The 12,085-nt window shown below is 38.9% G+C and overlaps 1 protein-coding gene and 1 long non-coding RNA gene across 3 annotated transcripts in view; both read right to left on the bottom strand.

Moving 5' to 3' along the window:
• The window catches only part of RNF144B (ring finger protein 144B), a 67,910-nt gene extending 57,999 nt beyond the window's left edge, over positions 1-9,911 (bottom strand). The window contains exon 1 of one of the 2 annotated variants that reach the window (XM_033154668.1): positions 9,523-9,911. In XM_033154668.1, the coding sequence (XP_033010559.1) occupies positions 9,523-9,538 (16 nt within the window). In that variant the 5' untranslated portion in view covers positions 9,539-9,911. The remainder of the gene's footprint in view (positions 1-9,522) is intronic. The other variant, XM_033154671.1, reaches the window with a different exon arrangement.
• A 1,693-nt stretch (positions 9,912-11,604) lies between these two features.
• Positions 11,605-11,975, bottom strand: LOC117049372. Its single transcript, XR_004426974.1, has 2 exons — positions 11,914-11,975; positions 11,605-11,817 (listed from the first exon to the last, which is right to left on the bottom strand). It is a non-coding gene; the product is annotated as an uncharacterized LOC117049372 (long non-coding RNA).
• Positions 11,976-12,085: the final 110 nt, after the last annotated feature.

Here is a 12,085-nt window from a genome sequence, read left to right as displayed (position 1 = left end):
TAGAGTATATGCTTCCATAGTTAATGCTTAAATGCATTACTTCTAGTAAATGAGCGACCACAGCCACTAGAGGGCCATGAAAATTTGTGTCCTGGGCTTTTTAGACTCGTCTACCCATGTGCTATCTGAAACCAAAGGGACTCATTGGTTGCCGGATGTGAATTTTTTTCCAGCTCTCCTACCCACTAATATGACAACACATACTTCCTGCATCCAGATGACTTTGGAGAGGAGAATAGCATCAAAGTGTGAACTCACGGACCTGTAACCGAATTGTTTAGTCCTCACACAAACATACATTATTCTAGATACCTTTTAAGGATTTTATGCTAATAGTTGCTGATCTTGTGAAACTCCATGCAACTCCTTTAACCTCTGCACTCTTGCTGGTAGGTATAATAGTAGGTTTCTTTCTCTCTTCCCCGTGCCCCAACAAATTCTTCAAGTATTACTGGCAACCTGCCAGGAGGATTCCCTTTGAACACATTGTTGCACTGCTGAGACTTACAGGTGCTGCAATTTGATTGGCACATGTGTTACAAAGCAATTCCTAACCATGTCTACTCAAAACATAAGTTCTACTGAGTTCAAGGGGGCTTACTCTCAGGTAAACAGGATTAGGGCTGCATCCTTAAATCACACCACTCTATCCATGAATGTAGTTGAGGACACTAGAAGCAAATCAAACAAAGCCATAAGAAAGAACCATGATATGCACTCAGAATTACAACCCCAGATAAAAAAGAAATGTGCTGTGGTCTCTGTACCTGCTTTCTATTTTTCTTGTGTTTCTGCATATGAGATTATAAGATTAGTGAGCACATTGGACTTCTATACATCCTTCTTACAGGTTTGGGCACGAGTGGAAGGAGAGCAAGCTTCTCTCTGTGTATGTAAGTCAGTGTTTTTCAACCACTGTTCCGTGGCACACTAGTGTGCCGCGAGATGTTGCCTGGTGTGCCGTGGGAAGAATTGTGTTTATTTGATTCCTATTCAAGAGAATTACTTTATATATAGTCAATATAGGCACAGAGTTAAATTTTTTAACATTTTCTAATGGTGGTGTGCCTCATGATTTTTTTCATAAAACAAGTGTGCCCTTGCCCAAAAAAGGTTGAAAAACACTGATGTAAGTAATGGGGCTGGAGTAGGAGCAGTTCCTTTTTGTTTACCCTCCTGTGGGACCCGCAGAGAGGTGAGGACGTCTCTTTCTCTCTCTCTTTATAGGGAGACAGCTCATTAACTAATGCATGATAAATAATTTGTGCACATAAGGTTCATTAATTTAACATGGAACCATCAGCAGAATGTAATTACAGGGTCCCAAGGTCCTGGAGATGCGCTAGCAATTGTAGCCACCCATCCATTAGGCAAGTTACAGTAGCCCTCTGTCTGTAGCAGGAACTCCACACGAAAGACAAAAGACTTCTTTTGAGAGCTAGCAACAGGTTTCAGGGTTAGCCAGGATGATTCCCACTCCCATGCCATTTAAGGTAAAGTCATCTCTGGCCTGTCAGTGCCTCCTGGTATGAACACAAGCAGAAACGAATTTTACCCCAATGAAGCCGTGAACGTATGGGTGGGGTAGGGCGAGGTGTGAAATGCACTGGAAAAACCTCACTGTACTCTAAGGTGGTAGGTAATATGAACACACCCTGTGATATGAAGGAAACTTGGAACCCACAGCAACCAGGAGATGGCATAGAAGTCCTGGATTAGCTTGATCAAACTAGAATATCTAACAGCAGGTTTCTGTTCTCCCTAAATGTATTTTTTTATAGCAATGGTTCTCAAAGGGTGTGGCCTGCAACACTGGTGTGTCAGGAGAGGGTGGCAAGTTTGCGGGAAGATTCAAGGACAATAAAGAAACATTTCAGTGTAATATAGCCTAGCATAGCATCGTTTTTATTTTATTTGCAGAATATGGATAGATACCTTTTCCAAATGAGAGCAAGAGCATCAAGTGATACTGCAAGGAAGCACTGCTCATTGAGTTTGTATACATACTTAAGAGGCTTGTTTATAATTATATTTAGGTAATGATTCATGTTCTTATGTATCTGCATTGTTTTACACTTTCTGGATGTTGCATGGCCATATTATAAAGTAGTTGTGTTCTGTGTTATAAATCAAGCACTGCTGGGAGTTTTTGTTTTCCAATGTATTTCTTCTCAATAAAAAAACTGGTGTTGCATGAGCACATTTTTATACTGAAAGTGTGGATCAGAGAAACAATTTGAGAACCACTGGGTTAAAGAATAACAAGATCTATCCAGATCTGGGTTAGAGAGGAAATGTTTGCTATATTTCAATACAAGCAGTGAATTGTATCTTCACTGAATTCTTTACTAAATTGGTATGGTTTTTGTTTTTTTTTGTTTTTTTGCAAAAGGATCCATTACAATTCTATAACTGCTTACTGTGCCGTAAGTCCCATTGAGTTCAGTCGGCCTTGGTTCTACTGTGCATAGGATTACAGTCTTATTAGTAGTTGCCGTGCTTTTTTCTGGGGGGATGCAGGGGTACGCATACCCCTAAACATTTTGTGAATCTAAGTTTGGACTCATTGAGGGGCAGTATTTCAATATGAGTAGTAAAATGAGAGTACCCCTAAACATTTTTTTAAGAAAAAAAAGCACTGAGTAGTTGTAAACATGCCCGAGCATTAAGGTGTCACTGTTGCTGTATTATAATACAAATAATCCCTCTAGTGTTCACAGTCTATTAGTTCATAGCACAGATTTAACCAATATATTCTATAAGACCAACAAAGCAGGTATAACTAAACCTAAATCATGGATAGCTGCTCAGAACAGTTTGCCTACATCTAAGTAACAATAAATTAACAGGTTGTTTTCATTTTGGGGAATGGAAATGTGTTTTAGAGATGATCCATGAGATGAAAAAATCCATTGCCACAGGCTTTTGTAGTTGTGGGTATGTTTGCCCACAACCATGGCAGCTATCTATGGTATATTGCCAACTGCCAGGTGTGTGTGTGTAGTCATTCAAACATACCTGACAGGATTTATGAAAAGTATTCTAACTGTCATCCAAACTGTTTGCACCCATAAAGCACAATTATGTTCCATGGACAAATGGTAGCAAATGCATTGTCCTGCTGAATTATGGGATTCCCTTCCCTTTCTGCATAATGATTCCATGTGGAGCCAAACAGCCCAGAAGAGCAGTGGGGGAAACTCAATTCACTAGAAGGAGATGCAAAAGTACCAAAGTCTGCCAATTAGAAGAGAAATTGAGACATACATGATCAATTGACTGCTTTCCGTATTGTATTGCACTGCCATTTGCATTCTTAAAACTGTTTTACAAGACCCAAATCTCTTTTTAAAACACTGACAATGGTATTCACTTGTTTGGGTTATCAGTGCAGGGCCTGGGAAAAGGTGTTAAGCAAGCAAAATTATCCATTATACAATAATAAATATATTCACAACAGCAATGGGCCAGCCAACAATCTTAAATTTTGTTTATTATGGTATTCTAGATACAGATTTAACCTTCTTTGCTTAATGTTTACTTTTCCATGCCTTGAAATGAGAACTGCAATAAGTGGTCTGAAAGCTTGCTACTTTCACAGTTACGTCTTTGTGTAACACTGTACCCTTTTGCAAATATGCCAGGTCGTTTCTGTAGAACTTGCTATTTAAATGTACATTTTCCTTCGCCTTCTGAAGTCACTGGGTGAAATAGAGTTATTTCCTAGATTAGCAAAATCAGAGATTAAGAATTGTGTTATATAAAGCTGTTCATTTCTAAACTGACACTAAAATATTTGTTTTGAAGACCCAAGTATTATATTGCTTCTGCATTTCTTATGTAAAGCTCTGTTTGCGGAATTTGCTTTATTGCAGTATATTTTGAAATAAATATAAAATTGCTGAAAACCAGAGTAAGAGCATCATTTTAGTATGCAGTATGATTAATGTGTTGCAGAAAGTGGAAGCAAGGGCTTTTAGAGTAAGACCAAATCAATTTGGCTCTTTTATTCACATTATGATTCTTTAAGATACACAAGTAATGTGCATCCAGATTTTGCTTTTCTGGCAAATATCCAGAAGGGGAATCTGCAAACATCCTCTGCCATGGAATGATGGGCAGCAAATGACTTCTGTTTCCTGGATCATATCTTCCAGGGTGGAACTTCCAGGGGACAGAACATTTTCTGATATAATAGGGACTGGGACTTCCAGGGCCCGACTTTCTGTGGTGTCATCAATCAAACTCAAAGGGGCAAGCCTGAAGGTATTTGGCAGAAGGTATACACAGCGGGTGGTGCTGTGGGTTAAACCACAGAGCCTAGGGCTTGCGTATCAGAAGGTCGGTGGTTCGAATCCCCGCGACGGGGTGAGCTCCTGTTGCTTGGTCCCTGCTCCTGCCAACCTAGCAGTTCGAAAGCACATCAAAGTGCAAGTAGATAAATAGGTACCGCTCCAGCGGGAAGGTAAGCAACGTTTCCATACGCTGCTCTGGTTTGCCAGAAGCGGTCTGCGACTGGACCTAATGGTCAGGGGTCCCTTTACCTTTACCTTTATACTACCTATATATACTACTTGTGGGATTACACTGTAAATCCTTTTGCAAATATGCTAGACCTTTGCTTTAAAAAGCAGTGATTTTAATACATTATAAACGTGCAACACCAGTTGGTGCCAGAGAGCACAAAACCTTTCTACAGTGTTTTTGCATAGGTTTTTTTTCTTTTCTTATAATTATTTAATTTCTGAATTATTTATAGCATTTTCCCCGTGTGTAGACCGCTGCCCCCCCCACTCAGGTCATGCATACCCCAGCAATCTCTCAACACTAAATTTCTCTTCAGATCTTGGAGTAATGTGTTGAGTTAACCTGTGAGAGGGGCTAGCACATTTCATGCCACTGTCTTTCCATTAGAGCTCTAACTCACAGATCTTGTGACGCTGGGGGCTTTCTGTACCTGTTACCCAATCATTTTAAACCCTGAAAACCCCCAATTCTCAAATGAGCACATGAGGCTCCCCACTCCCTCCACAAGTTTGAAGGTAGCAGAAAGACAACAGGGGGTGGTGTTAGTGCACTCAACTCCCACCCACCCCTTCTCGCATGTTAGCACACTATCGTGTCACCAGAAAAGGACTAGTAAATGTGATGGAAGTTTAACTCAGGCTAGAAATTTACTATACACACTTAAGCTCGTTACATTAATGGGGCTTACTTCTGAGTGAACATGTATAGGATTACGCTGTAATACAGCTGTACTTTTTGTGGACCTTCAAATGAGGATTAAAATAATAATAACACAAGGCCCTTTTTGTTGAAGGAAAAGGCCAAGCCCTTTTGGCATATGATCTGCACAGATAGATCCAAGTCAACGCAGGCTACATGCCTTTAAAACTGAAATGACATTGATGGAATTAACATGGGTTTTTAATAAGGTCAGAAACAGCTGCCATGCCACAAAAATCTGATCTGTTTGCTTAATTCCAGTAGAATATTAGACTCAAGGAGTGTCAGGAATTCTAAAAGGAAAATATGTTGTGGTTTCACTAATTCAGGCCACCTCAAACCAAGGAAATGTGGGGATCCATGAGTTTCCAGTATTCCTTATTTTATGTCAGGCTGGTTAAATTCGCATGTACAAACTCTGGGCTCCATATAACATGCCAACTACAACTTGAATCTGGCCAGGTTTTTTGTATTTTTGCAACTCCATCTTACAGCTGGTATGCTATGCCTAGGAGTTGACATTTTGTGAGAATATCACTTCAGCATACACTGTCATTGGGAATGGATGTTCCTTCAATACAAGCCACATCTATAGATCTCCTCAGTTGTTCACCGAGTGTTTTGCATCCACCAAGTTGACTAGGAGATTTATTTCCTAATCCCTTCATTTCAAGACCACAGAGTTGCCATCCTTTTAATTGGCTCTACTGCAGTACCTGTACTTTTACCGACTGCATAATATGCAAGGACTTCGCTGGTGAACCTATTTCCCCTGTTTATGTCCATGAAGGGGGTGGGGAATCACCTATTAAATTACTTCCTGTCAAGCTGCTGGTAAAGGCACAGCTTACTTCCTCCAAGAAAGAAGATTGGTTCAAATGTTGCCCTTCCTAGTGATGCTACTAGAAAAAAACCCTTCTGCTGCACATGGTAAGGGCATCGCATTCACATTGTGAAGTTCTAGCTGGAATGTTATTTCAGGGTTCTTCCTTATGCAAAGTGTCCATTTAACTCCTGTTATTCAAGCCTATGATCTAAGTCCATGACCCAACTTACAGCATTCCCATTTGGATTTCAGGGTTAAACTCCCAAGTGGAAAGAGTTCAGTCTGCTTTCCTCCGGGAGATACTGGGTTTACTATCTTGTGTGGGGAACACAGCTATTTATTTGGACATGTGTATTCAGTCAGCTGAATTGTTGAGTTCATGTCCTGAAATGGTGGTTATATTTATGCTTTTCAGTAGCTGCAAAGCATATTCTTTCATACTCTCATACTCTTTCATTAGTCAATGGATGAGGCAGATTGAGAAGAAGATATTTAGGCTGGGCTTCTCTCCTCAATTTTGCTGCAATTATAGGTCAAAGGAGGCCCAGTTTTTGTTTTTTTTGTTTTTTGTTCAGCGATTAATTTTCTTACATCTACACAGTAACAAACCCTGCATTTCATTACAGTGGTACCTCGGGTTAAGAACTTAATTCGTTCTGGAGGTCCATTCTTAACCTGAAACTGTTCTTAACCTGAGGTACCACTTTAGCTAATGGGGCTTCCTGCTGCACGATTTCTGTTCTCATCCTGAAGCAAAGTTCTTAACCCGAGGTACTATTTCTGGGTTAGTGGAGTCTGTAACCTGAAGAGTCTGTAACCCGAGGTACCACTGTACTGTTTAGCAACCCCCTAAACTATGGAATCATTGTTCAAAGAATAGGAGAGCATTATCCTTGCTTATTTTAGTATGCTACATTCTGCACTGTTAAGTGAGCAAGATTTCAGTTCTTGACAGGTTGTATTTGTGAGGAGCTGGAGTAGAACCTGTTGACCATGTTATGCTGTACTGTAGCCTGTGTAGTGAGAGAGGTTAATTCTCCCTCTACTCTGAACTCCCCTGGGAATATGTCCTGATTTTGTATCATTCTGCTTAAGGGATGTTTCCTCCAGTGTTACTGAGAGGGTTGGAAAAACAATTTCTGACTTCAATGCAGATTAGTAAAATCTTTCTATTGGCTTCAGAGAGAGAGAGAGAGAGAGAAACGTGTGTTTGTATTTATCTGTTTTTAATTGTTTTAATGAGCTATATGTTTTCTTTCCATACCAAATTTTATTTGCCTGTGACCACAATAAACAATTCATTCATTCACATTTGCATTCTGCTGAACAAGCATGTGAACCAAAGTATATGTGATCTCCTTAGGAAGACACACCACCACCATGTGGATGTTTCATATGATTGTGCTGACTTGTATGGTAAACCCAGTGCAAATAAAGAATAAAATAAGGAAGTTAGAGAATAGTCATTGACCTGACCAAAATTTTACCACAGTGGACTTTCAATATCCTCTTGATAGCAAAAAGAAAAATATTCTCACTTTGTTTCTTTTAGATGGAAAAGGATTTGATACCTTCCATAGAGTAGCCTGGGTAGTTAAATATTTGTAAAAGTTATAGGAGCCTTGAAAAATAAATAAAGTAGAATAAGGACAAAAGTAGAGGTTCAGTGAGATTAGAGATAACCTTGCCCTATGAAGAGCAGGGAACAATGGCTGTGTTTGGCACAGATCCTGTATTTCCAGAAGAAATTAGTAGCTTATCAACCACGCAACAAGAATATTGTTAATGGCAGTGGAAAACTGGATTTTTGTTAATGACTGTTAAAATGTATCATGGGACTGTTAAATATATCATGGGATTCACTTACTTCCTTTTAAAAATAACAGGAAATAGCCTCAATTTTGCACATAAAAATGAAGAATATAAAATACCCAGTTGAATAAATAGCAAAAGGAACATGAATGAAGCTTGGATTGAGAGCCATGTACAGAATAGAAGCCAAAAAGCAGGAACCCAAATGACTACAGGGAGTGGGAATGCTATTTTAGCATAGGAAGCCTAGAGAACAACCTACCAAATATACCAGAAGATATGTCTATCAATAAAAATACACCAGAGTCCAATTAATTGAACAGAACCTTACTGGAGAACCCATGGAGCCAAGTAATGTTTCAAGAACTACCTTCTGGAGCCAGCCATCATGTTGGCATGGAGTCATTACAATGCAATACCCCCAATACTCAACTCAAACATTTGCCCCAGAAGGATACCATGGTCAAGCTGCTGGGAGATCAAGAAGAATCAAGTCATACTCTTCATTTCTAGAAGGGACAAAGAGAAGGGAAGCAGAGTTCCTCCAGTGTACCTGCTAAGCAACCAGCAACCTTTTGGTTGCTCCTCTCCTTAAACTGTTTCCATTTCACCTGGTCTTTATACCTTTGTAGCCAATGAATAGTACACAAAATTGCTTTTTTCCTTCTCCCTCCCCATCAGTTTTCCTTTTGTATTGTCGTCTAGATTTTGAACCTGAAGGCAGGGACTGTCATATTACTGATCTCTGTAAACTGCTCTGAGTGCATTTTTCACTGAAGAGGTGCAAAAATGCTTCAAATAAGTAAGAAATAAATCTAGTTTAATCCTTACAACAATCCTGTAATATTAGGATGAGAAAGAGTGGCTTGCCTAAGACAAGTTCTTGGCAGAGCAAGATTTTAGTGGGGAATTCCTGATCTCATTCTGTTAGCCATGATGAAACCAACATTCTTGTCTCAACAGTTCTGATGAAAATGAAAACTTCTCCACAATTCTGAAAATGTGTGGCCCAAGAACTACATAACAAAAATGAACAGCTAAACGGGAACATGTACTTTTGCATGCTACAAGAAAATATAAATTTGGAGACTATTACCTTACATGCCATTACACTCCAGAGAATTAATTTGCTTCCCCACTACAAACCTGATTTAAGACTAATGTACAGTATGCATTTATTTTGTCAGATATTAGGGTATGATAATATTTTGCAAGGAGATGGCGTGGTCTGGAAAATGTTCCAAAATGTATTTAACTTGTAGAGATCCGCGATGTCCTGATTAGGGCTGCATGAACAACTTTCTGGATCTCTTTAACTCAATGGCAAATTTTTCACTAACTTCAACTGAACCACAAGTTTTTACTGTGTTTGCAGACTGGCAATGCTATGTTAATGGGTGTAACTGCTTCAAGAAAACTGTGGCAAAAGAGTAACTGATCCTCTAGAAGGCATCATGCCCAACAGGCAGTTGAACTAACACACACACACACACACACACACACATATCTCATCACCACAAGTATGAAAGCAATGCCTCGCCATAACGGTATAAAGCTGATGGTTTGCAGAAGGAAACTTGCAGGCAGAAATGTTCAGGAGACAGAAGATTAAATCCACAGTATGAATGACAATATATAGGAAAAAGCCTAATATTTACCATTGTCCAGATGCATAGAGAGGAATCTCACCTTTCTCCTGTGCTTTGGCAGTTAATAGAGTTGCAAGCAGTCCAGGATTTCTTTTTGCTGGTTACAGCTTGCTTCTTCTTTCAGAAATGCAGCCATTTCTTCCATGCAGCAGATAAAGAAACCAATGACAGATTCAGGTAACGTCTCAAAAAATCTCTTTCTGCAACTACATAATCCTTTTTTAACTCTTGTTTGCCTTCTATACTCCCTTTCACCCTAACTTATCACCCTTCTATATTTTCCAGAGGAGCTGCAGTTCAGAATCTGCATACCCCAGCAGTCTTAGGCAACCTATTACTGGGATTTCTTTGCCACATATATTTGGTTTGGGTAGTGAATAGTGCAATTGCTCCTCCAGCAACTGGCCTAGTCTGAAGAGGGGTTTTACAACTGCAACGGTCTGCTCACTGCAATTGATACAGGCAGTTTGTGTCAGAAGGCACCACCTCCTCCTCCTCCTCCTCTTCCTACAAAAGGCAAATTCATTCTGCATTTTAGGAGTAGAGTGTTAGAAAGAGTCTGTCTCTTAAGGATTGCCACAGCTACTGTGTGTTCGGGTGTGGAATAAGGAAGCTCACTCTCAAAAGAAAGGAATCCTGTGTACTCACTGCATTTAATAGATATCCAGCAAATATTTAATATATGGGTACTCATAAGAACTGCACAGAAAAACAGAACGAACCTGTAAAACATAGTTATCTCTGTTTTGCAATAAAAGAAACAAATTCGAAATATTCTTTGTCTGTAGCTTATAAATATAACCAGACTTACAGAGGGATATTATTGTAGCCAATTTACAGGTGATTTGATACAAATAAATGTTTACATATTTTTTACAGGCAACTTTCCCAGAATTAAGAGCATAAAGCTTGCAGGAACTTTAACATAAAAGAAGCCAGCCACTTTTAGTTTAATTAATATCTTGATCTGCACACCATACAAATACATAATTAACTTCAAAATACTATGAAGACTGATGCCATTGTATGAATCCAGCCTGGAAGAGAGGTTAGCATTTCCGATCCATCAAAGTCAATGAAATAAATACCATTCTAACATTCTTAGATGCAACAGCAATCCATTATTTGATACCCTGGCTTGTCAATGAACCATTAGAACAAAGCAGTTCTCAAAGTTTAGGCATAATGGAAAACTGTGGTTGATTCCAAAGCAAACGCTTCCAGATCTTCCCCTTACATGTGCAAAGGACAAGGGGGGAGTGTGCGAACACAAAGATTGTGCAGGCTCATTCTTATGCTTTGTAGCTATGACTGAACTAGACTTGTGTCTTATTATGTGAGACCAGCAACATAACAATATTTGAAGTCAGTTACACAGCTCACTCAACTCTTCTCTTGATCGTGCAGTTTAGATGCATTTAACCTTATGTACACAATTTGACCATGAGCCCAAACAGACTTCCTCATTACAGGCTATATTATCCATTACGGACGCATAATGTTCCCCATGTGAGCACAAGCTGCTACTGTTGCTCCACACACACGACTCTGTATCGTGATTTTAAACTTTTGTTTCATCACAATACTCCTCAGTCTTTGAAGATGCAATAACCTAATTATTAATTTAGCTTTTTATTCCACAGTACCTAATCACTATCTACTGTCCTTGTTACTTTAGGCAGAGCTCCATTTACAGAGTTGCATGTTGGCATTCAAGATAACAGCAGCCTCTATCTGGAACTGTCCAGTTTTAGATTTCAGTTTAGTTTTTTACATCCCCATCTTGATGTTTATTTTGCCCTTTGGACTGAAAGGAGGAGCTGGAGGTCAGTGGAGTTTTCGCTAGTGTGTGTTTGATCAGTCAATAGTTAAAAGTAATACTTATTTTTAATTACATTTCTATAAACTTAGTGGATGTCAACGGAAACAAAACACATTTATTCCAACAATGAGAAATGTATCTCTGTTGTTCTCTGTAAGACATAATTCACCATGAATGGTAAGAATAACTGTTTCTAACAGCACACTCCTATTCAGAGGTGTGTAGTTCAGAGGGAATTAATCCTAGAAAGTAGATATCGGACTACAGTGTGAATGGAGCCAAGTTTCATCAGTTTTATTATATACATAATAAATATAACAAAGTTACTAACATGGTTTTTAACATGACTACTAGCCCACAGTACCTCTTACAGACTTCTACAATTTTGCTGAGGATATTTCATGCATCTGTACATATTGTAGAATCTTTCATCTAATCTTACTTTCGAAGGCAGGGTATTGAAGACTGCATCATTTTGACACCTGTAAACAAAAACACATGTGCCCAAGTAGATCAGACACATTCAGTGACATACATTGCACACAGGTGCACTGCCTTTCATTCACCCAATAACTTACCCATATACTATATCAATTCTACCCTGTTTTCTCTCTCGAACTCCCATCTCTCCTACGAGTCCATTTATATTTAATAATAAATATAATTAATATTTAATTATATTAAATATTTAATATTAAATTAGTCTTTTAATATTGAAACTGGAAGGTTTTCAATGAAAATATTTGTTAT

Source organism: Lacerta agilis, chromosome 7 (genome assembly GCF_009819535.1).
Source record: "Lacerta agilis isolate rLacAgi1 chromosome 7, rLacAgi1.pri, whole genome shotgun sequence".
Classification (NCBI taxonomy): Eukaryota; Metazoa; Chordata; class Lepidosauria; order Squamata; family Lacertidae; genus Lacerta; species Lacerta agilis.
The sequence above is the reverse complement of the archived record's forward strand: the minus strand, read 5'-3'. Positions and strand labels throughout refer to the sequence as shown.